General features: G+C 50.9%; 1 protein-coding gene across 1 annotated transcript in view; it reads left to right on the forward strand.

Annotated features, from left to right (window-relative positions):
- The window catches only part of TMEM214 (transmembrane protein 214), a 46,948-nt gene that overhangs the window by 16,077 nt on the left and 6,794 nt on the right, over window positions 1-24,077 (forward strand). Inside the window, exons 11-14 of the mRNA XM_063914947.1 lie at window positions 1,327-1,375; window positions 13,721-13,831; window positions 16,478-16,595; window positions 23,899-23,995. Of these exons, the coding sequence (XP_063771017.1) occupies window positions 1,327-1,375; window positions 13,721-13,831; window positions 16,478-16,595; window positions 23,899-23,995 (375 nt within the window). The remainder of the gene's footprint in view (window positions 1-1,326; window positions 1,376-13,720; window positions 13,832-16,477; window positions 16,596-23,898; window positions 23,996-24,077) is intronic.

Below are 24,077 nucleotides of genomic sequence, written 5' to 3' on the forward strand. Positions count from 1 at the left end.
CAGGAAACCCCTCCTACAACAATGCATGGCACAGTCTTTGTACATGCCCCCCCCACAGGAGAGAAACCCCTCCTACACCAATGTATGGCCCAGTCCACATACATGCCCCCCCTCCCCCCCCACAGGAGACCCCTCCTACACCAATGCATGGCCCAGTCCACATGCATGCCCCCCCCCCCCCCCACAGGAGACCCCTCCTACACCAATGTATGGGGCACAGTCCATCTACATGTTCCCACCACTGGAGACCCCTCCTACACCAATACATGTCACAGTGCATCTACATGTTCCCACCACAGGAGACCCCTCCTACACCAATACATGTCACAGTGCATCTACATGTTCCCACCACAGGAGACCCCTCCTACACCAATACATGTCACAGTCCATGTACATGCCCCCCCCCCCCCCCCCCACACACACACACAGGAAACCCCTCCAAAAACAATGCATGGCACAGTCTTTGTACATGCCCCCCCCCCCCACAGGAGAGAAACCCCTCCTACACCAATGCATGGCCCAGTCCACATACATGCCCCCCCCCCCACAGGAGACCCCTCCTACACCAATGTATGGCACAGTCCATCTACATGTTCCCACCACAGGAGACCCCTCCTACATGTCACAGTGCATCTACATGTTCCCACCACAGCAGAGGACCCCTCCTACACCAATGCATGGCACAGTGCATCTACATGTTCCCACCACAGGAGACCCCTCCTACACCAATGCATGGCTCAGTGCATCTACATGTTCCCACTACAGAGGACCCCTCCTACACCAATGCATGTCGCAGTGCATCTACATGTTCCCACCACAGGAGACCCCTCCTACACCAATGCATGGCACAGTGCATCTACATGTTCCCACCACAGAGGACCCCTCCTACACCAATGCATGTCACAGTGCATCTACATGTTCCCACCACAGGAGACCCCTCCTACACCAATGCATGGCACAGTGCATCTACATGTTCCCACCACAGAGGACCCCTCCTACACCAATGCATGTCACAGTGCATCTACATGTTCCCACCACAGAGGACCCCTCCTACACCAATGCATGTCACAGTGCATCTACATGTTCCCACCACAGGAGACCCCTCCTACACCAATGCATGGCACAGTGCATCTACATGTTCCCACCACAGAGGACCCCTCCTACACCAATGCATGTCACAGTGCATCTACATGTTCCCACCACAGGAGACCCCTCCTACACCAATGCATGGCACATTTTGGCTGGACTATAGATCTCTGCGTGAAGCCTGAGTACGTAGTTCTCCCGGCTCGTCGTCTGATGCAATGTTCGTATCTTCTTTTCCAGTTTGCTCCTACAGCATCTCGTTAAATCCTGGAACACCACTTCCAAATCGGTGAGTTGTCCGGTCTATATGGTGTCAGTAACACGTATGTTGCATGTGTGGTAATATCTGACATGAGTGTAGGGTGGATATATCATCCAATACCAGATCTGGCAGGTGTCCAGAAACCGGTCGCTTTTACGCTTTAACGGGAGCTATTGCTGTTCATGTGCTATGCCAGGATCTATGTATTTCTGGCTGGTCGGCTGTCCGTGTTGTATATATGCAGTGTCGGTAACTATGTATTTCTGGCTGGTCGGATGTCCGGGTTGTATATATGCAGTGTCGGTAACTATGTATTTCTGGCTGGTCGGATGTCCGGGTTGTATATATGCAGTGTCGGTAACTATATATATTTCTGGCTGGTCAGCTGTCCGGGTGGTACATGTGCAGTGTCGGTAACTATATGTATTTCTGGTTGGTCGGATGTCCGGGTTGTATATGTGCAGTGTCGGTAACTATGTATTTCTGGCTGGTCGGATGTCCGGGTTGTATATATGCAGTGTCGGTAACTATATGTATTTCTGGCTGGTCGGATGTCCGGGTTGTATATGTGCAGTGTCGGTAACTATGTATTTCTGGCTGGTCAGCTGTCCGGGTTGTATATATGCAGTGTCGGTAACTATGTATTTCTGGCTGGTCGGATGTCCGGGTTGTATATATGCAGTGTCGGTAACTATGTATTTCTGGCTGGTCGGATGTCCGGGTTGTATATATGCAGTGTCGGTAACTATGTATTTCTGGCTGGTCAGCTGTCCGGGTGGTACATGTGCAGTGTCGGTAACTATGTATTTCTGGCTGGTCGGATGTCTGGGTTGTATATATGCAGTGTCGGTAACTATGTATTTCTGGCTGGTCGGATGTCCGGGTGGTATATATGCAGTGTCAGTAACTATGTATTTCTGGCTGGTCGGATGGCCGGGTTGTATATATGCAGTGTCGGTAACTATGTATTTCTGGCTGGTCGGATGTCCGGGTTGTATATATGCAGTGTCGGTAACTATGTTTCTCTGACGTCCTAAGTGGATGCTGGGGACTCCGTAAGGACCATGGGGAATAGCGGCTCCGCAGGAGACAGGGCACAAAAGTAAAAGCTTTAGGATCAGGTGGTGTGCACTGGCTCCTCCCCCTATGACCCTCCTCCAAGCCTCAGTTAGGTTTTTGTGCCCGGCCGAGAAGGGTGCAATCTAGGTGGCTCTCCTAAAGAGCTGCTTAGAGTAAAAGTTTTATTAGGTTTTTTATTTTCAGTGAGTCCTGCTGGCAACAGGATCACTGCAACGAGGGACTTAGGGGAGAAGAAGTGAACTCACCTGCGTGCAGGATGGATTGGCTTCTTAGGCTACTGGACACTAGCTCCAGAGGGACGATCACAGGTACAGCCTGGATGGGTCACCGGAGCCGCGCCGCCGACCCCCTTGCAGATGCTGAAGAGAGAAGAGGTCCAGAAATCGGCGGCTGAAGACTTCCCAGTTTTCTTAAGGTAGCGCACAGCACTGCAGCTGTGCGCCATTGCTCTCAGCACACTTCACACCAACGGTCACTGAGGGTGCAGGGCGCTGGTGGGGGCGCCCTGGGCAGCAATGAAAGTACCTATGCTGGCTAAATATACATCACATATAGCCTCTGGGGCTATATGGATGTATTTAACCCCTGCCAGGTTGTCAGAAAAACAAGAGAAGAAGCCCGCCGAAAAGGGGGCGGGGCCTATTCTCCTCAGCACACAGCGCCATTTTCCCTCACAGAACTGCTGGTGGGAAGGCTCCCAGGCTCTCCCCTGCACTGCACTACAGAAACAGGGTTAAAACAGAGAGGGGGGGCATTTTTGTGGCGATATTATTACATATTAAGATGCTATAAGGGAAAACACTTATATAAGGTTGTCCCTGTAAAATTATAGCGTTTTGGTGTGTGCTGGCAAACTCTCCCTCTGTCTCCCCAAAGGGCTAGTGGGGTCCTGTCCTCTATCAGAGCATTCCCTGTGTGTGTGCTGTGTGTCGGTACGTGTGTGTCGACATGTATGAGGACGATGTTGGTGAGGAGGCGGAGCAATTGCCTGTAATGGTGATGTCACTCTCTAGGGAGTCGACACAGGAATGGATGGCTTATTTAGGGAATTACGTGATAATGTCAACACGCTGCAAGGTCGGTTGACGACATGAGACGGCCGGCAAACCAATTAGTACCTGTCCAGGCGTCTCAAACACCGTCAGGGGCTTTAAAACGCCCATTACCTCAGTCGGTCGACACAGACACGGACACTGACTCCAGTGTCGACGGTGAAGAAACAAACGTATTTTCCATTAGGGCCACACGTTACATGTTAAGGGAAATGAAGGAGGTGTTACATATTTCTGATACTACAAGTACCACAAAAAAGGGTATTATGTGGGGTGTGAAAAAACTACCTGTAGTTTTTCCTGAATCAGATAAATTAAATGAAGTGTGTGATGATGCGTGGGTTTCCCCCGATAGAAAATTATTGGCGTTATACCCTTTTCCGCCAGAAGTTAGGGCGAGTTGGGAAACACCCCCTAGGGTGGATAAGGCGCTCACACGCTTATCAAAACAAGTGGCGTTACCGTCTCCAGATACGGCCGCCCTCAAGGAGCCAGCTAATAGGAGGCTGGAAAATATCCTAAAAAGTATATACACACATACTGGTGTTATACTGCGACCAGCGATCGCCTCAGCCTGGATGTGCAGCGCTGGGGTGGCTTGGTCGGATTCCCTGACTGAAAATATTGATACCCTTGACAGGGACAGTATTTTATTGACTATAGAGCATTTAAAGGATGCATTACTATATATGAGAGATGCACAGAGGGATATTTGCACTCTGGCATCAAGAGTAAGTGCGATGTCCATGTCTGCCAGAAGATGTTTATGGACACGACAGTGGTCAGGTGATGCAGATTCCAAACGGCACATGGAAGTATTGCCGTATAAAGAAAATGACACCGTCTTTCAGCCTCAGTCCTTTCGTCCCCATAAGGGCAAGCGGGCAAAAGGCCAGTCATATCTGCCCAGGGGTAGAGGAAAGGGAAGAAGACTGCAGCAGGCAGCCCCTTCCCAGGAACAGAAGCCCTCCACCGCTTCTGCCAAGTCCTCAGCATGACGCTGGGGCCGTACAAGCGGACTCAGGTGCGGTGGGGGGTCGTCTCAAGAGTTTCAGCGCGCAGTGGGCTCACTCGCAAGTGGACCCCTGGATCCTACAAGTAGTATCCCAGGGGTACAGATTGGAAATTCGAGACGTCTCCCCCTCGCAGGTTCCTGAAGTCTGCTTTACCAACGTCTCCCTCCGACAGGGAGGCAGTATTGGAAACAATTCACAAGCTGTATTCCCAGCAGGTGATAATCAAAGTACCCCTCCTACAACAAGGAAAGGGGTATTATTCCACACTATTTGTGGTACTGAAGCCAGACGGCTCGGTGAGATCTATTCTAAATCTGAAATCTTTGAACACTTACATACAAAGGTTCAAATCAAGATGGAGTCACTCAGAGCAGTGATAGCGAACCAGGAAGAAGGGGACTATATGGTGTCCCTGGACATCAAGGATGCTTACCTCCATGTCCCAAATTGCCCTTCTCACCAAGGGTACCTCAGGTTCGTGGTACAGAACTGTCACTATCAGTTTCAGACGCTGCCGTTTGGATTGTCCACGGCACCCCGGGTCTTTACCAAGGTAATGGCCGAAATGATGATTCTTCTTCAAAGAAAAGGCGTCTTAATTATCCCTTACTTGGACGATCTCCTGATAAGGGCAAGGTCCAGAGAACAGTTGGAGGTCGGAGTAGCACTATCTCAAGTAGTTCTACGACAGCACGGATGGATTCTAAATATTCCAAAATCGCAGCTGATTCCGACGACACGTCTGCTGTTCCTAGGGATGATTCTGGACACAGTCCAGAAAAAGGTGTTTCTCCCGGAGGAGAAAGCCAGGGAGTTATCCGAGCTAGTTAGGAACCTCCTAGAACCAGGCCAAGTGTCAGTGCATCAATGCACAAGAGTCCTGGGAAAAATGGTGGCTTCTTACGAAGCGATTCCATTCGGCAGATTTCACGCAAGAATTTTTCAGTGGGATCTGCTGGACGAATGGTCCGGATCGCATCTTCAGATGCATCAGCGGATAATCCTGTCTCCAAGGACAAGGGTGTCTCTTCTGTGGTGGCTGCAGAGTGCTCATCTACTAGAGGGCAGCAGATTCGGCATTCAGGACTGGGTCCTGGTGACCACGGATGCCAGCCTGAGAGGCTGGGGAGCAGTCACACAGGGAAGAAATTTCCAAGGAGTGTGGTCAAGTCTGGAGACTTCTCTCCACATAAATATACTGGAGCTAAGGGCAAGTTACAATGCTCTGAGCCTAGGAAGACCTCTGCTTCAAAGTCAACTGGTGCTGATCCAGTCGGACAACATCACGGCAGTCGCCCACGTAAACAGACAGGGCGGCACAAGAAGCAGGAGGGCAATGGCAGCAAGGATTCTTCGCTGGGCGAAAAATCATGTGATAACACTGTCAGCGGTGTTCATTCCGGGAGTGGACAACTGGGAAGCAGACTTCCTCAGCAGGCACGACCTCCACCCGGGAGAGTGGGGACTTCATCTGGAAGTCTTCCACATGATTGTGAACCGTTGGGAAAGACCAAAGGTGGACATGATGGCGTCCCGTCTGAACAAAAAACTGGACAGGTATTGCGCCAGGTCAAGAGACCCTCAGGCAATAGCTGGGACGCTCTGGTAACACCGTGGGTGTACCAGTCGGTGTATGTGTTCCCTCCTCTGCCTCTCATACCCAAGGTACTGAGAATTATAAGACGGAGAGGAGTAAGAACTATACTCGTGGCTCCGGATTGGCCAAGAAGGACTTGGTACCCGGAACTTCAAGAGATACTAAGAAGGGACTTGCTTCAGCAAGGATCATGTCTGTTCCAAGACTTACCGCGGCTGCGTTTGACGGCATGGCGGTTGAACGCCGGATCCTAAGGGAAAAAGGCATTCCGGAAGAGGTCATCCCTACCCTGGTCAGAGCCAGGAAGGAGGTGACCGCACAACATTATCACCGCATTTGGCGAAAATATGTTGCATGGTGTGAGGCCAGGAAGGCCCCCACGGAGGAATTTCAACTCGGTCGATTCCTGCATTTCCTGCAAACAGGACTGTCTATGGGCCTCAAATTGGGGTCCATTAAGGTTCAAATTTCGGCCCTGTCGATTTTCTTCCAGAAAGAATTGGCTTCAGTTCCTGAAGTCCAGAAGTTTGTCAAGGGGAGTACTGCATATACAACCCCCTTTTGTGCCTCCAGTGGCACTGTGGGATCTCAACGTAGTTCTGGGATTCCTCAAATCACATTGGTTTAAACCGCTCAAATCTGTGGATTTGAAATATCTCACATGGAAAGTGACCATGCTGTTGGCCCTGGCCTCGGCCAGGCGAGTGTCAGAATTGGCGGCTTTGTCTCACAAAAGCCCATATCTGATTGTCCATTCGGACAGGGCAGAGCTGCGGACTCGTCCCCAGTTTCTCCCTAAGGTGGTGTCAGCGTTTCACCTGAACCAGCTTATTGTGGTACCTGGGGCTACTAGGGACTTGGAGGACTCCAAGTTGCTAGATGTTGTCAGGGCCCTAAAAATATATGTTTCCAGGACGGCTGGAGTCAGGAAAACTGACTTGTTGTTATCCTGTATGCACCCAACAAACGGGGTGCTCTTGCTTCTAAGCAGACGATTGCTAGTTGGATGTGTAGTACAATTCAGCTTGCACATTCTGTGGCAGGCCTGCCACAGCCAAAATATGTAAATGCCCATTCCACAAGGAAGGTGGGCTCATTTTGGGCGGCTGCCCGAGGGGTCTCTGCTTTACAACTTTGCCGAGCTGCTACTTGGTCAGGGGCAAACACGTTTGCAAAATTCTACAAATTTGATACCCTGGCTGAGGAGGACCTGGAGTTCTCTCATTCGGTGCTGCAGAGTCATCCGCACTCTCCCGCCCGTTTGGGAGCTTTGGTATAATCCCCATGGTCCTTACGGAGTCCCCAGCATCCACTTAGGACGTCAGAGAAAATAAGAATTTACTTACCGATAATTCTATTTCTCGTAGTCCGTAGTGGATGCTGGGCGCCCATCCCAAGTGCGGATTGTCTGCAATACTTGTACATAGTTATTGTTACAAAAATCGGGTTATTATTGTTGTGAGCCATCTTTTCAGAGGCTCCGCTGTTATCATGCTGTTAACTGGGTTCAGATCACAGGTTGTACAGTGTGATTGGTGTGGCTGGTATGAGTCTTACCCGGGATTCAAAATCCTTCCTTATTGTGTACGCTCGTCCGGGCACAGTATCCTAACTGAGGCTTGGAGGAGGGTCATAGGGGGAGGAGCCAGTGCACACCACCTGATCCTAAAGCTTTTACTTTTGTGCCCTGTCTCCTGCGGAGCCGCTATTCCCCATGGTCCTTACGGAGTCCCCAGCATCCACTACGGACTACGAGAAATAGAATTATCGGTAAGTAAATTCTTATTTTCTCTGACATCCTAGTGGATGCTGGGAACTCCGTAAGGACCATGGGGAATAGACGGGCTCCGCAGGAGACTGGGCACACTATAAGAAAGATTTGGTACTACCTGGTGTGCACTGGCTCCTCCCTCTATGCCCCTCCTCCAGACCTCCGTTAGATTTCTGTGCCCGGCCGAGCTGGATGCACACTAGGGGCTCTCCTGAGCTCCTAGAAAGAAAGTATATGTTAGGTTTTTTATTTTACAGTGAGACCTGCTGGCAACAGGCTCACTGCAACGAGGGACTAAGGGGAGAAGAAGCGAACCTACCTGCTTGCAGCTAGCTTGGGCTTCTTAGGCTACTGGACACCATTAGCTCCAGAGGGATCGACCGCAGGACCCGTCCTTGGTGTTCGTTCCCGGAGCCGCGCCGCCGTCCCCCTTACAGAGCCAGAAGCAAGAAGATGGTCCGGAAAATCGGCGGCAGAAGACTTCAGTCTTCACCAAGGTAGCGCACAGCACTGCAGCTGTGCGCCATTGCTCCTCATACACACTTCACACTCCGGTCACTGAGGGTGCAGGGCGCTGGGGGGGGGCGCCTTGAGCAGCAATAAATACACCTTGGCTGGCAAAATAACCACAATATATAGCCCCAGAGGTTATATATGTGGTAATTACCCCTGCCAGAATACAGAAAAAAGCGGGAGAAAAGTCTGCCGAAAAGGGGCGGAGCCATCTCCCTCAGCACACTGGCGCCATTTCTCCCTCACAGTTCCGCTGGAAGGAAGCTCCCTGGCTCTCCCCTGCAGTCTACACTACAGAAAAGGGTAAAAAAGAGAGGGGGGGCACAAATTTGAGGCGCAGTAAATATTATAGCAGCTATAGGGGACATAATTCAGTTAGTCCCTGCATTATATAGCGCTCTGGTGTGTGCTGGCATACTCTCTGTCTCCCCAAAGGGCTTTTGTGGGGTCCTGTCTCCTTTAAGAGCATTCCCTGTGTGTGTGTGTGTGTGGTGTGTCGGTACGGCTGTGTCGACATGTTTGATGAGGAGACTTATGTGGAGGCGGAGCAGATGCCGATAAATGTGATGTCACCCCTTGCGGGGCAGACACCTGAGTGGATGGACTTATGGAAGGAATTACGTGCAAGTGTCGACTCCTTACATAAAAAATTTGACGACATGCCAAATGCGGGACAGCCGGCTTCTCAGCTCGTGCCTGCCCAGGCAATTCAAAGGCCATCAGGGGCTCTAAAACGCCCACTACCTCAGATGGCAGACACAGATGTCGACACGGATACTGATACCAGTGTCGACGACGATGAGTCAAATTTAATGTCCACTAGGGCCATTCGTTGCATGATTGAGGCAATGAAAGAGGTATTACACCTTTCTGATATAAACCCAGGTACCTCAAAAAAGGGTATTATGTTTGGGGAGAAAAAACTCCCAGTAGTTTTTCCCCCATCTGAAGAATTAAATGAAGTGTGTGAAGAAGCGTGGGCTTTCCCTGATAAAAAATTGGTGATTTAAAAAAAAATTACTAATGGCGTTCCCTTTCTCGCCAGAGGATAGGTCACGTTGGGAAACTCCCCCTAGGGTGGATAAAGCGCTCACACCGTTTGTCTAAAAAGGTGGCACTACCGTCTCCGGATACGGCCGCCCTAAAGGAACCTGCTGATAGAAAGCAGGAGGCTATCCTAAAGTCTATATATACACACACTGGTGTTCTACTGAGACCAGCTATTGCTTCAGCGTGGATGTGCAGTGCTGCTGCTGCTTGGTCAGATTCCCTGTCAGAAAATATTGACACGCTGGACAGGGACACTATATTGCTAACCGTAGAGCATATAAAAGACTCAGTCTTGTACATGAGAGATGCACAGAGGGAGATCTGCCGGCTGGCATCTAGAATAAGTGCATTGTCCATTTCTGCTAGGAGAGGCTTATGGACTCGGCAGTGGACAGGGGATGCAGATTCTAAAAGGCACATGGAAGTTTTGCCTTATAAGGGTGAGGAGTTATTCGGGGATGGTCTCTCAGACCTTGTTTCCACAGCAACAGCTGGGAAGTCAGCATTTTTGCCCCATGTCCCCTCACAGCCTAAGAAAGCGCCGTATTATCAGGTACAGTCCTTTCGACCCCAGAAAAACAGGCGGGTAAAAGGCGGGTCTTTTCTGTCTAGAGGCAGAGGAAGGGGAAAAAGCTGCACCACGCAGCAGGTTCACAGGAACAAAAGTCCTCCCCCGCTTCTTCCAAATCCGCCGCATGACGGTGGGGCTCCACAGGCGGAGCCAGGTACGGTGGGGGGCCGCCTCAAAAATTTCAGCGATCAGTGGGTTCGCTCACGGGTGGATCCCTGGATCCTTCAAGTAGTATCTCAGGGGTACAAGCTGGAATTCGAGGCGCCTCCCCCCCGCCGTTTCCTCAAATCGGCCTTACCGACAACTCCCTCGGGCAGGGAGGCTGTACTAGAGGCAATTCACAAGCTGTATTCCCAGCAGGTGATAGTCAAAGTACCCCTACTTCAACAAGGACGGGGTTACTATTCCACACTGTTTGTGGTACCGAAACCGGACGGTTCGGTGAGACCCATTTTAAATTTGAAATCCTTGAACACATACATAAAAAGATTCAAGTTCAAGATGGAATCGCTCAGGGCGGTTATTGCAAGCCTGGACGAGGGGAATTACATGGTATCCCTGGACATCAAGGATGCTTACCTGCATGTCCCAATTTACCTTCCTCACCAGGAGTACCTCAGATTTGTGGTATAGGATTGCCATTACCAATTCCAGACACTACCGTTTGGACTGTCCACGGCACCGAGGGTGTTTACCAAGGTAATGGCAGAAATGATGATACTCCTTCGAAAAAAGGGAGTTTTAATTATCCTGTACTTGGACGATCTCCTAATAAAGGCGAGGTCCAGGGAGCAGTTACTGGTCGGAGTAGCACTATCTCGGGAAGTGCTACAACAGCATGGCTGGATTCTAAACATTCCAAAGTCACAACTGGTTCCTTCCACACGCTTACTGTTCCTGGGGATGATTCTGGACACAGAACAGAAAAAAGTGTTTCTCCCGCAGGAGAAAGCAAAGGAGCTGTCCTCTCTAGTCAGAGACCTCCTAAAACCAAAACGGGTATCGGTGCATCACTGCACACGAGTCCTGGGAAAAATGGTGGCTTCGTACGAAGCAATTCCATTCGGCAGGTTCCATGCAAGGACCTTCCAGTGGGACCTCTTGGACAAGTGGTCGGGATCGCATCTTCAGATGCATCAACTGATAACCCTGTCTCCAAGGACCAGGGTGTCTCTACTGTGGTGGCTGCAGAGTGCTCATCTTCTAGAGGGCCGCAGATTCGGCATACAGGACTGGGTCCTGGTGACCACGGATGCCAGCCTTCGGGGCTGGGGCGCAGTCACACAGGGAAGAAATTTCCAGGGACTTTGGTCAAGTCAGGAGTCGTCCCTACACATAAACATTCTGGAACTGAGGGCCATTTACAATGCCCTAAGTCAGGCAAGGCCCCTGCTTCAAAACCAGCCGGTTCTGATCCAATCAGACAACATCACGGCAGTCGCCCATGTAAACCGACAGGGCGGCACAAGAAGCAGGGTGGCGATGGCAGAAGCCACAAGGATTCTCAGATGGGCGGAAAATCACGTACTAGCACTGTCAGCAGTGTTCATTCCGGGAGTGGACAACTGGGAAGCAGACTTCCTCAGCAGACACGACCTACACCCGGGAGAGTGGGGACTTCATCCAGAAGTCTTCCTACTGTTGGTAAACCGTTGGGAAAGGCCACAGGTGGACATGATGGCGTCCCGCCTCAACAAAAAGCTAAAGAGATATTGCGCCAGGTCAAGGGACCCTCAGGCGATAGCTGTGGACGCTCTAGTGACACCGTGGGTGTACCAGTCGGTTTATGTGTTCCCTCCTCTGCCTCTCATAACAAAGGTACTGAGAATAATAAGAAGGCGAGGAGTAAGAACGATTCTCGTGGTTCCGGATTGGCCAAGAAGAGCTTGGTACCCGGAACTTCAAGAAATGTTATCAGAGGACCCATGGCCTCTACCGCTCAGACAGGATCTGCTACAGCAGGGGCCCTGTCTGTTCCAAGACTTACCGCGGCTGCGTTTGACGGCATGGCGGTTGAATTCCGGATCCTAAAGGAAAAGGGCATTCCGGAGGAAGTCATTCCTACGCTGATAAAAGCCAGGAAAGAAGTAACCGCAAACCATTATCACCGCATTTGGCGAAAATATGATGCGTGGTGTGAGGCCAGGAAGGCCCCTACAGAGGAATTTCAACTGGGTCGTTTTCTGCACTTCCTACAGTCAGGAGTGACTATGGGCCTAAAATTGGGTTCCATTAAGGTCCAGATTTCGGCTCTGTCGATTTTCTTCCAGAAAGAACTGGCTTCACTGCCTGAAGTTCAGACTTTTGCAAAGGGAGTGCTTCATATTCAGCCCCCTTTTGTGCCTCCTGTGGCACCTTGGGATCTCAATGTGGTGTTGAGTTTCCTAAAATCACATTGGTTTGAGCCACTTAAAACCGTGGATCTGAAATATCTCACGTGGAAAGTGGTCATGTTATTGGCCTTGGCTTCGGCCAGGCGTGTGTCAGAGTTGGCGGCTTTGTCATGTAAAAGCCCTTATCTGATTTTCCATATGGATAGGGCAGAATTGAGGACTCGTCCCCAGTTTCTCCCTAAAGTGGTATCAGCTTTTCACTTGAACCAACCTATTGTGGTGCCTGCGGCTACTAGGGACTTGGAGGATTCCAAGTTACTGGACATAGTCAGGGCCTTGAAAATTTATGTTTCCAGGACGGCTGGAGTCAGGAAAACTGACTCGCTTTTTATCCTGTATGCACCCAACAAAATAGGTGCTCCTGCTTCTAAGCAGACAATTGCTCGCTGGATTTGTAGCACAATTCAGCTGGCGCATTCTGCGGCTGGATTGCCGCATCCTAAATCAGTGAAAGCCCATTCCACGAGGAAGGTGGGCTCATCTTGGGCGGCTGCCCGAGGGGTCTCGGCTTTACAACTTTGCCGAGCTGCAACTTGGTCAGGGGCAAACACGTTTGCTAAATTCTACAAATTTGATACCCTGGCTGAGGAGGACCTTGAGTTCTCTCATTCGGTGCTGCAGAGTCATCCGCACTCTCCCGCCCGTTTGGGAGCTTTGGTATAATCCCCATGGTCCTTACGGAGTTCCCAGCATCCACTAGGACGTCAGAGAAAATAAGATTTTACTCACTGGTAAATCTATTTCTCGTAGTCCGTAGTGGATGCTGGGCGCCCATCCCAAGTGCGGATTGTCTGCAATACTTGTATATAGTTATTGCCTAACTAAAAGGTTATTGTTGAGCCATCTGTTGAGAGGCTCAGTTATATTTCATACTGTTAACTGGGTTTAATATCACGAGTTATACGGTGTGATTGGTGTGGCTGGTATGAGTCTTACCCGGGATTCAAAATCCTTCCTTATTGTGTCAGCTCTTCCGGGCACAGTATCCTAACTGAGGTCTGGAGGAGGGGCATAGAGGGAGGAGCCAGTGCACACCAGGTAGTACCAAATCTTTCTTATAGTGTGCCCAGTCTCCTGCGGAGCCCGTCTATTCCCCATGGTCCTTACGGAGTTCCCAGCATCCACTACGGACTACGAGAAATAGATTTACCGGTGAGTAAAATCTTATTATTTCTGGCTGGTCGGATGTCCGGGTTGTATATGTGCAGTGTCGGTAACTATGTATTTCTGGTTGGTCTGATGTCCGGGTCGTATATATGCAGTGTCGGTAACTATATATTTCTGGTTGGTCGGATGTCCGGGTTTTACGTGATCACGTGTGTCTTGCAGATGAGGAAATCTGTACAGGAAACTGTGAAGTCCTTCTGCGTGACAAATGAACAATTCTCCTCCAAGACGCCTAATTCCAAGGATATTGAGCTCTGCGAGTCTGCGTGCCAGGTAATGCCCCCAGTGCCTCTGCGAGTCTGCGCGCCAGGTAATGCCCCCAGTGCCTCTGCGAGTCTGCGTGCCAGGTAATGCCCCCAGTGCCTCTGCGAGTCTGCGTGCCAGGTAATGCCCCCAGTGCCTCTGCGAGTCTGCGCGCCAGGTAATGCCCCCAGTGCCTCTGCGAGTCTGCGCGCCAGGTAATGCCCCCAGTGCCTCTGCGAGTCTGCGCGCCAGGTAATGCCCCCAGTGCCTCTGCGAGTCTGCGCGCCAGGTAATGCCCCCAGTGCCTCTGCGAGTCTGCGCGCCAGGTAATGCCCCCAGTGCCTCTGCGAGTCTGCGCGCCAGGTAATGCCCCCAGTGCCTCTGCGAGTCTGCGCGCCAGGTAATGCCCCCAGTGCCTCTGCGAGTCTGCGCGCCAGGTAATGCCCCCAGTGCCTCTGCGAGTCTGCGCGCCAGGTAATGCCCCCAGTGCCTCTGCGAGTCTGCGCGCCAGGTAATGCCCCCAGTGCCTCTGCGAGTCTGCGCGCCAGGTAATGCCCCCAGTGCCTCTGCGAGTCTACGCGCCAGGTAATGCCCCCAGTGCCTCTGCGCGCCAGGTAATGCCCCCAGTGCCTCTGTGAGTCTGCGCGCCAGGTAATGCGCCCAGGGCCTCTGCGAGTCTGCGCGCCAGGTAATGCCCCCAGTGCCTCTGCGAGTCTGCGCGCCAGGTAATGCCCCCAGTGCCTCTGCGAGTCTGCGCGCCAGGTAATGCCCCCAGTGCCTCTGCGAGTCTGCGCGCCAGGTAATGCCCCCAGTGCCTCTGCGAGTCTGCGCGCCAGGTAATGCCCCCAGTGACTCTGCGAGTCTACGCGCCAGGTAATGCCCCCAGTGCCTCTGCGCGCCAGGTAATGCCCCCAGTGCCTCTGTGAGTCTGCGCGCCAGGTAATGCACCCAGGGCCTCTGCGAGTCTGCGTTTCAGGTAATGCCCCCAGTGCCTCTGCGAGCCTGCGTGCCAGGTAATGCCCCCAGTGCCTCTGCGAGGTTGTGTGCCAGGTAATGCCCCCAGTGCCTCTGCGAGTCTATGCACCGCTGCCAGTGCTGCTTACACACAGAGCTGTGGTTTTGTGTACTGTAAGGTGCGGTGACCTCCAGAGGCCTTCCTGTGTTACTGCAGTCCCGGGGCACACCCTGTACCCATATAGCTGACGCTTTCTCCTCGTTACATGGCATTGTGTCTGGGCAGTGGTTTGGGGACAGTTCTGAATAATATTGGTCCTGAAATCATCTGCATTTGCTGTAATATTCTAATCGGCATAGGGTAATGGCAGCCGGCGTCGGTGTGGTGGCTCTGTACCGTGTGCAGCGCAGTGATCACACAGACCCATCACCTAATGGGGAGAAGAATAGTGTCCTACCTCAGTTACTGGGTCCATCATGGTGTAAGGCAGGCATTCCCAACCACGGTCCTCAAGGCACACTAACAGTGCAGGTTTTAGTGATATCCAGGCTTCAGCACAGGTGACTTAATTAGTACCTCAGTTATTTTGACTTAACCATCTGTGCTGCAGCCTGGATATACCTAAAACCTGCCCTGTTGGTGTGCCTTGAGGACCGTGGTTGGGAATGCCTGGTGTAAGGTTTGGTGTAAAATCTAAATCTGCTTGAGGGAAATAACGAAAAACCTTGTAGAGTAACCCTGAGGTTCTCAAACGCGGTCCTCAAGGCAAACCCACAGTCCAGGTTTTAAGAAGTATATCTGTGCTTGACCACAGGTGACTTAATTAGCACCTCGGTCAATTTTATTCAACTATCTGCGCTGATCCGTGGATATACCTAAAACCTGGACCATTGGGGTGCCTTGAGGACTGTTTTTGAGAACCTCTGGAGTAACCAAACCTTGTGGTCTCCGAACAGGCCCCTTACATGTACCTCAGACGTCTCCATGTGCTCCAAATGCCCCCATCTGATCCTCCACCGCAGCAGCCAGGCCCCTTACATGCACCTCAGATGTCTCCACGTGCCCCTAATGCCCCCCCTCAGATCCTCCCCTCCGCCGCAGCAGCCAAGCCCCTTGCGTGCACTGAAGAAGATGGTGAAATTGGTAAAGCACACCACCAGTTCTTTTGTAGTAAGGCTTCTGGCACATCATATTGCTTGCAATACACATTATGCCACGGAAAGCCCCCGCTTCACATTATGCCACGGAATGCCTCCGCTTCACATTATGCCACGGAATGCCCCCGCTTCACATTATGCCACGGAATGCCCCCACTTCACATTATGCCAGAGGCCAAGCTGCAAATAACTGCTATAGCAAGGCTATAAGTGGGGCACAAGTGGGAAAAGCAGAAGCAGCCTTGCCAGAGAGCTCAGGGGTTGTCAGGCATCCGGGGCCTTGTTAGCGTTGGAGTTTGCTTGTTCTTTGTGGGTTTCTGCGCACCGCTGAGAATCATACTGGCAGGTCAGTTGGCCTCTGGCAAGCATTATCTCTGTATTATGTGCAGGCAGTATGCTCTCTTGGACCAGGGACTGACGTGATTGACCTAAAGCCTTTTCTCTATGACACGAGCTCTAGCTGCTTAAATAACTTATTATAATAGAAGCGTCCGGTTGGCTTTGGCGCAGGTTGGCACCTTGTTGGCAGTGTTACTAAATAAACCCTCTTTCTGTTTTCCGCAGACTCTGTTGCAGAAGATGAAAGGTCGGCGATTTCCCTTCTTCCGGCTTTTCCTCGTCGCTCTCGTTTTCGTATCCGGTTTTATCATCCACGACGTCAGAACACACGGAAGTTTCCAAGGTTAGTTCGGCTCTGGCGTTTCTTTTAAATTGTCGGAAAAGAATCTCATTGATTTGACTCCCATTGTTTGGTCCTAATCTCGAACAAAAGAATGGGTCGCGCCAAATAATCCCACCCGCTGAATACTCAAGATGACGTGTTGGCTGCACATGAAGAAATAGACCCATGTGTGTAAGCGGTGAAATTCCCCTATTGAATAGTCCTCTGCTCTTGTGTGTATCACAGAATCTACAGATCTGTAATCAGCGGGGGACACTGGTTACACCGGGGTATAGAGTGTACATATGGCAGTTTGGGCACTTTTATGTTTTCCTCCATATGCTCCTCCCCTCTATACCCTGGGAGTCAGAGCTTTTCCTGAGTGCCGGCTGGCGCTGGGCTGCTTTCTGCAGATGCTATATTTACAGGCTTACACTACTCACCACAGCCACAGTGGCAAGGGGTAGTATGGAGCGGGCAGCGGAGTTATCACAGCCACAGTGGCTAGGGGTAGTATGGAGCGGGCAGCGGAGTTATCACAGCCACAGTGGCTAGGGGAAGCATGGAGCGGGCAGCGGAGTTATCACAGCCACAGTGGCTAGGGGAAGTATTGAGCGGGCAGCGGTGTTATCACAGCCACAGTGGCTAGGGGAAGTATTGAGCGGGCAGCGGAGTTATCACAGCCACAGTGGCTAGGGGAAGTATGGAGCGGGCAGCGGAGTTATCACAGCCACAGTGTCTAGGGGAAGTATTGAGCGGGCAGCGGAGTTATCACAGCCACAGTGGCTAGGGGAAGTATTGAGCGGGCAGCGGAGTTATCACAGCCACAGTGGCTAGGGGAAGTATGGAGCGGGCAGCGGTGTTATCACAGCCACAGTGGCTAGGGGAAGCATGGAGTGGGCAGCGGAGTTATCACAGCCACCGTGACTAGGGGAAGTATGGAGCGGGCAGCAGAGTTATCACAGCCACCGTGACTAGGGGAAGTATGGAGCGGGCAGCAGAGTTATCACAGCCACCGTGACTAGGGGAAGTATGGAGCGGGCAGCGGAGTTATCACAGCCACCGTGGTTAGGGGAAGTATGGAGTGGGCAGCGGAGTTATCACAGCCACAGTGGCTAGGGGAAGTATGGAGCGGGCAGCGGAGTTATCACAGCCACAGTGGCTAGGGGAAGTATGGAGCGGGCAGCGGAGTTATCACAGCCACCGTGGCTAGGAGAAGTTTTTGGAGGCAGTCTTGGAAATACCGAAGCTCCTGTGACCACACTCTGTGCCCCGATGCATTGTGTGTTGCCCCTCCAGATTCTCTCTACCTCTCGGTGATAAATGTTTTGGCTTTCTGCCTGTTCTGCTCCATTAGTGAAGTCTCGATAACCCCTTTTCTCTATCGTCCTAGTGGATGCTGGGGTTCCTGAAAGGACCATGGGGAATAGCGGCTCCGCAGGAGACAGGGCACAAAAAGTAAAGCTTTAGGATCAGGTGGTGTGCACTGGCTCCTCCCCCTATGACCCTCCTCCAAGCCAGTTAGATTTTGTGCCCGGCCGAGAAGGGTGCAATTCTAGGTGGCTCTCCTAAAGAGCTGCTTAGAGAGTTTAGCTTAGGTTTTTTATTTTACAGTGATTCCTGCTGGCAACAGGATCACTGCAACGAGGGACAGAGGGGAGAAGAAGTGAACTCACCTGCGTGCAGGATGGATTGGCTTCTTGGCTACTGGACATGAAGCTCCAGAGGGACGATCACAGGTACAGCCTGGATGGTCACCGGAGCCACGCCGCCGGCCCCCTCACAGATGCTGAAGCAAGAAGAGGTCCAGAATCGGCGGCTGAAGACTCCTGCAGTCTTCTTAAGGTAGCGCACAGCACTGCAGCTGTGCGCCATTTTCCTCTCAGCACACTTCACACGGCAGTCACTGAGGGTGCAGGGCGCTGGGGGGGGGCGCCCTGGGAGGCAAATGAAAACCTTTAAAAAGGCTAAAAATACCTCACATATAGCCCCAGAGGCTATATGGAGATATTTACCCCTGCCTAAATGTACTAAATAGCGGGAGACGAGCCCGCCGGAAAAGGGGCGGGGCCTATCTCCTCAGCACACGGCGCCATTTTCTGTCACAGCTCCGCTGGTCAGGAAGGCTCCCAGGTCTCTCCCCTGCACTGCACTACAGAAACAGGGTATAACAGAGAGGGGGGGCAAAATAAATGGCTATATATATATTAATATAAAAGCAGCTATAAGGGAGCACTTAATCATAAGGCTATCCCTGTCATATATAGCGCTTTTTGGTGTGTGCTGGCAGACTCTCCCTCTGTCTCCCCAAAGGGCTAGTGGGTCCTGTCTTCGTATAGAGCATTCCCTGTGTGTCTGCTGTGTGTCGGTACGTGTGTGTCGACATGTATGAGGACGATATTGGCGTGGAGGCGGAGCAATTGCCTGTAATGGTGATGTCACTCTCTAGGGAGTCGACACCGGAATGGATGGCTTATTTAGGAAATTACGTGATAATGTCAACACGCTGCAAAGTCGGTTGACGACATGAGACGGCCGACAAACAATTAGTACGGTCCAGACGTCTCAAAAACACCGTCAAGGGTTTTTAAAACGCCCGTTTACTTTAGTCGGTCGACACAGACACAGACAGGGACACTGAATCCAGTGTCGACGGTGAATAAACAAACGTATTCCTTATTAGGGCCACACGTTAAAGGCAATGAAGGAGGTGTTACGTATTTCTGATACTACAAGTACCACAAAAGAGGGTATTATGTGGGATGTGAAAAAACTACCATAGTTTTTCCTGAATCAGATAAATTAAATAAAGTGTGTGATGATGCGTGGGTTCCCCCCGATAGAAAATTATGGGCGGTATACCCTTTCCCGCCAGAAGTTAGGGCGCGTTGGGAAACACCCCTTAAGGTGGATAAGGCGCTCACACGCTTATCAAAACAAGTGGCGGTACCGTCTATAGATAGGGCCGTCCTCAAGGACCAGCTGACAAGGCTGGAAAATATAATAAAAAGTATATACACACATACTGGTGTTATACTGCGGCCAGCGATCGCCTCAGCCTGGATGTGCAGAGCTAGGGTGGCTTGGTCGGATTCCCTGACTAAAAATATTGATACCCTTGACAGGGACAGTATTTTATTGACTATAGAGCATTTCTATATATGCGAGATGCACAGAGGGATATTTGCACTATGGCATCATGAATAAACGCGATGTCCATAACTGCCAGAAGATGTTATGGACACGACAGTGGTCAGGTGATGCAGATTCCAAACGGCACAGTATGGCCGTATAAAGGAAGAGGACTTGTTTGGGGTCGGTCCATCGGACCTGGTGGTCACGGCAACTGCTGGAAAATCCACCGTTTTTTACCCTAAGTCACATCTCTGCAGAAAAAGACACCGTCTTTTCAGCCTCAGTCCTCTCGTCCCTATAAGATCATATCTGCCCAGGGATAGAGGAAAGGGAAGAAGACTGCAGCAGGCAGCCCATTCCCAGGAACAGAAGCGTTCCACCGCGTCTGACAAGTTCTCAGCATGGCGCTGAGACCGTACAGGACCCCTGGATCCTACAAGTAGTATCCCGGAGGTACAGATGGGAATGTCGAGACGTTTCCCCTTCGCAGGCTCCTGAAGTCTGCTTTACCAAGTCTCCCTCCGACAAGGAGGTAGTATGGGAAAAAATTCACAAGCTGTATTCCCAGCAGGTGATAATTAAATTACCCCTCCTACTACAGAAAAGGGGTATTATTCCACACTATATTGTGGTACTGAAGCCAGAAGGCTAGGTGAGACTTATTCTAAAAAAAATTTTTTTTTGAACACTTACAAAGGTTCAAATTAAGATGAAGTCACTCAGAGCAGTGATAACGAACCAGGAAGAAGGGGACTATATAGTGTCCCGGGACATCAGGGATGCTTACCTCTATGTCCCAAATTTGCCCTTCTCACTAAGGGTACCTCAGGTTCGTGGTGCAGAACTGTCACTATCAGTTTCAGACGCTGCCGTTTGGATTGTCCACGGCACCCCGGGGTCTTTACCAAGGTAATGGCCGAAATGATGATTCTTCTTCGAAGAAAAGGCGTCTTAATTATCCCTTACTTGGACGATCTCCTGATAGGGGCATAATCCAGGGAACAGTTGGAGGTCGGAGTAGCACTATCTCGGATACTGCTACAATCAGCACGGGTGGATTCTAAATATTCCAAAATCGCAGCTGATCCCGACGACACGTCTGCTGTGCCTAGGGATGATTCTGGACACAGTCCAGAAAAAGGTGTTTCTCCCGGAAGAGAAAGCCAGGGAGTTATCCGAGCAAGTCAGGAACCTCCTAAAAACAGTGCATCATTGCACAAGGGTCCTGGTAAAAATGGTGGCTTCCTACGAAGCAATTCCATTCGGCAGATTTCACGTAAGAACTTTTCAGTGGGATCTGCTGGACAAATGGTCCGGATCGCATCTTCAGATGCATCAGCGGATAACCCAATATCCAAGGACAAGGGTGTCTCTCCTGTGGTGGTTATAGAGTGCTCATCTTCTAGAGGGCCGCAGATTCGGCATTCAGGATTGGATGCTGGTAACCACGGAGCCCAGCCTGAGAGGCTGGGGAGCAGTCACACAAGGGAAAAATTTCCAGGGAGTGTGATCAAGTATGGAGACTTTTCTCCACATAAATATACTGGAGCTAAGGGTAAATTTATAATGCTCTAAGCTTAGCAAGACCTCTGCTTCAAGGTCAGCCGGTATTGATCCAGTGGGAAAAACATCACGGCAGTCGCCCACGTAAACAGACAGGGCGACACAAGAAGCAGGAGGGCAATGGCAGAAACTGCAAGGACTTTTCGCTGGGCGGAAAATCATGTGATAACACTGTCAGCAGTTTTTCATCCCGGGAATGGAAACTGGGAAGCAGACTTCCTCAGCACGACCTCCACCCGGGAGAGTGGAAACTTCATTGAGAAGTTTTTTCCACATGATTGTAAACCGTTGGGAAATACCAAAGGTGGACATGATGGCGTCCCGTCTGAACAAAAAACGGGACAGGTATTGCGCCAGGTCAAGAGACTCTCAGGCAATAGATGTGGACGTTCTGGTAACACCGTGGGTATACCAGTCGGTGTATGTGTTCCCTCCTCTGCTTCTCATACCTAAGGTGCTGAGAATTATAAGACGTAGAGGAGTAAGAACTATACTCATGGCTCCGGATTGGCCAAGAAGGACTTGGTACCCGGAACTTCAAGAGATGCTTACAGAGGTCTTATGGCCTCTGCCGCCAAGAAGGGACTTGCTTCAGCAAGTACCATGTCTGTTCCAAGACTTACCGCAGCTGCGTTTGTCGGCATGGCGATGGAAAGCCGGATCCTAAGGGAAAAAAGGCATTCCGGAAGAGGTCATTCCTACCCTGGTCAAAGCCAGAAAGGAGGTGACCGCACAACATTATCACCACGTGTGGCGAAAATATGTTGCGTGGTGTGAGGCCAGGAAGGCCCCACAAAGAAATTTCAACTCGGTCGTTTCCTGCATTCCTGCAAACAGGAGTGTCTATGGGCCTCAAATTGGGGTCCATTAAGGTTCAAATTCGGCCCTGTAAATTTTCTTCCAGAAAGAATTGGCTTCAGTTCCTGAAGTCCAGAAGTTTGTCAAGGGAGTATTGCATATACAAACCCCTTTTTTGTGCCTCCAGTGGCACTGTGGGATCTCAACGTTGTTCTGGGATTCCTCAAATCACATTGGTTTAAAACCAGTCAAATATGTGGATTTGAAGCATCTCACATAAAAAGTGACCATGCTCTTGGCCCTGGCTTGGACCAGGCGAGTGTCAAATTGGTGGTTTTTTCTCAAAAAAGCCCATATCTGTTTGTCCATTCGGACAGGGCAGAGCTGCGGACTCGTCCCCAGTTCTCTCCCTAAGGTGGTGTCAGTGTTTCACCTGAACCAGCTTATTGTGGTGCCTTGCACCTACTAGGGACTTGGAGGACTCCAAGTTGCTAGAAGTTGTCAGGGCCCTGAAAATATGTTCCAGGACAGCTGGAGTCAGAAAATCTGACTCGCTGTTTATACTGTATGCACCCAACAAGTTGGGTGCGCCTGCTTCTAAGCAGTCGATTGCTCGTTGGATTTGTAACACAATTCAACTTGCACATTCTGAGGCAGGCCTGCCACAGTCTAAATCGGTTAAGGCCCATTCCACAAGGAAGGTGGGCTCATCTTGGGCGGCTGCCCGAGAGGTCTCGGCATTACAACTCTGCCGAGCAGATACGTGGTCAGGGGAGAACACGTTTGTAAAATTCTACAAATTTGATATCCTGGCAAAAGAGGACCTGGAGTTCTCTCATTCGGTGCTGCAGAGTCATCCGCACTCTCCCGCCCGTTTGGGAGCTTTGGTATAATCCCCATGGTCCTTTCAGGAACCCCAGCATCCACTAGGACGATAGAGAAAATAAGAATTTACTTACCGATAATTCTATTTCTCGGAGTCCGTAGTGGATGCTGGGCGCCCATCCCAAGTGCGGATTATCTGCAATACTTGTACATAGTTACAAAAATCGGGTTATTATTGTTGTGAGCCATCTTTTCAGAGGCTCCGCTGTTATCATACTGTTAACTGGGTTTAGATCACAAGTTGTACGGTGTGATTGGTGTGGCTGGTATGAGTCTTACCCGGGATTCAAAATTCCTCCCTTATTGTGTACGCTCGTCCGGGCACAGTACCTAACTGGCTTGGAGGAGGGTCATAGGGGGAGGAGCCAGTGCACACCACCTGATCCTAAAGCTTTACTTTTTGTGCCCTGTCTCCTGCGGAGCCGCTATTCCCCATGGTCCTTTCAGGAACCCCAGCATCCACTACGGACTCCGAGAAATAGAATTATCGGTAAGTAAATTCTTATTTTTGTGCTTTTGCCAAAAGAGGGCTTTTTACCACCTCTTTGAAACGCATTCAAATGCTGACCCTGGACAAATCTGATTTCAGTGTGGGAAGTATTGCGGGGCACTTACTAAGCATGTCCCCTGGTGCTGTCACTTCCCAGTCCTGCTGACACCTTTGCACAGTTGGTCCAGAATGAGATCTCACTCGTGCACAGCGTTGGGATCAGCAATACAGCCAGGATAGAGGTCTGCAGAGCTATCACCTCCGTGCAGCAATCCAGGCTGCAGCTTAGTGAGGGTATATAAGAGGCCTGGTAGTACATCTCCCCCAATCTACCACTATGAGCCCATCGGTCACAGGGCCTGTACTCAGGCTGGTATAGTGCCAGCTTTGTGACACTCGGCTCCCTGTAAGGAGGTTTTCCCATACTGATGCCGCACTTTACTCTGCTTCCAGCGTCTTCATCTGCACAGATACTGCAACAAACAGGTCTGCTGTACGTGTCGCAGGAGGCGTGGAGCAAAGTGTCATATTGTGCGGAACATGGACACAGGTGAGTTCATATGCGCTAAACTTTCCTCATATGTATAAAGTACTGGCGTTATCACACCCCTGTCCTGTGTAATAACTGGTCT

Source organism: Pseudophryne corroboree, chromosome 4 (genome assembly GCF_028390025.1).
Source record: "Pseudophryne corroboree isolate aPseCor3 chromosome 4, aPseCor3.hap2, whole genome shotgun sequence".
Taxonomy (NCBI): Eukaryota; Metazoa; Chordata; class Amphibia; order Anura; family Myobatrachidae; genus Pseudophryne; species Pseudophryne corroboree.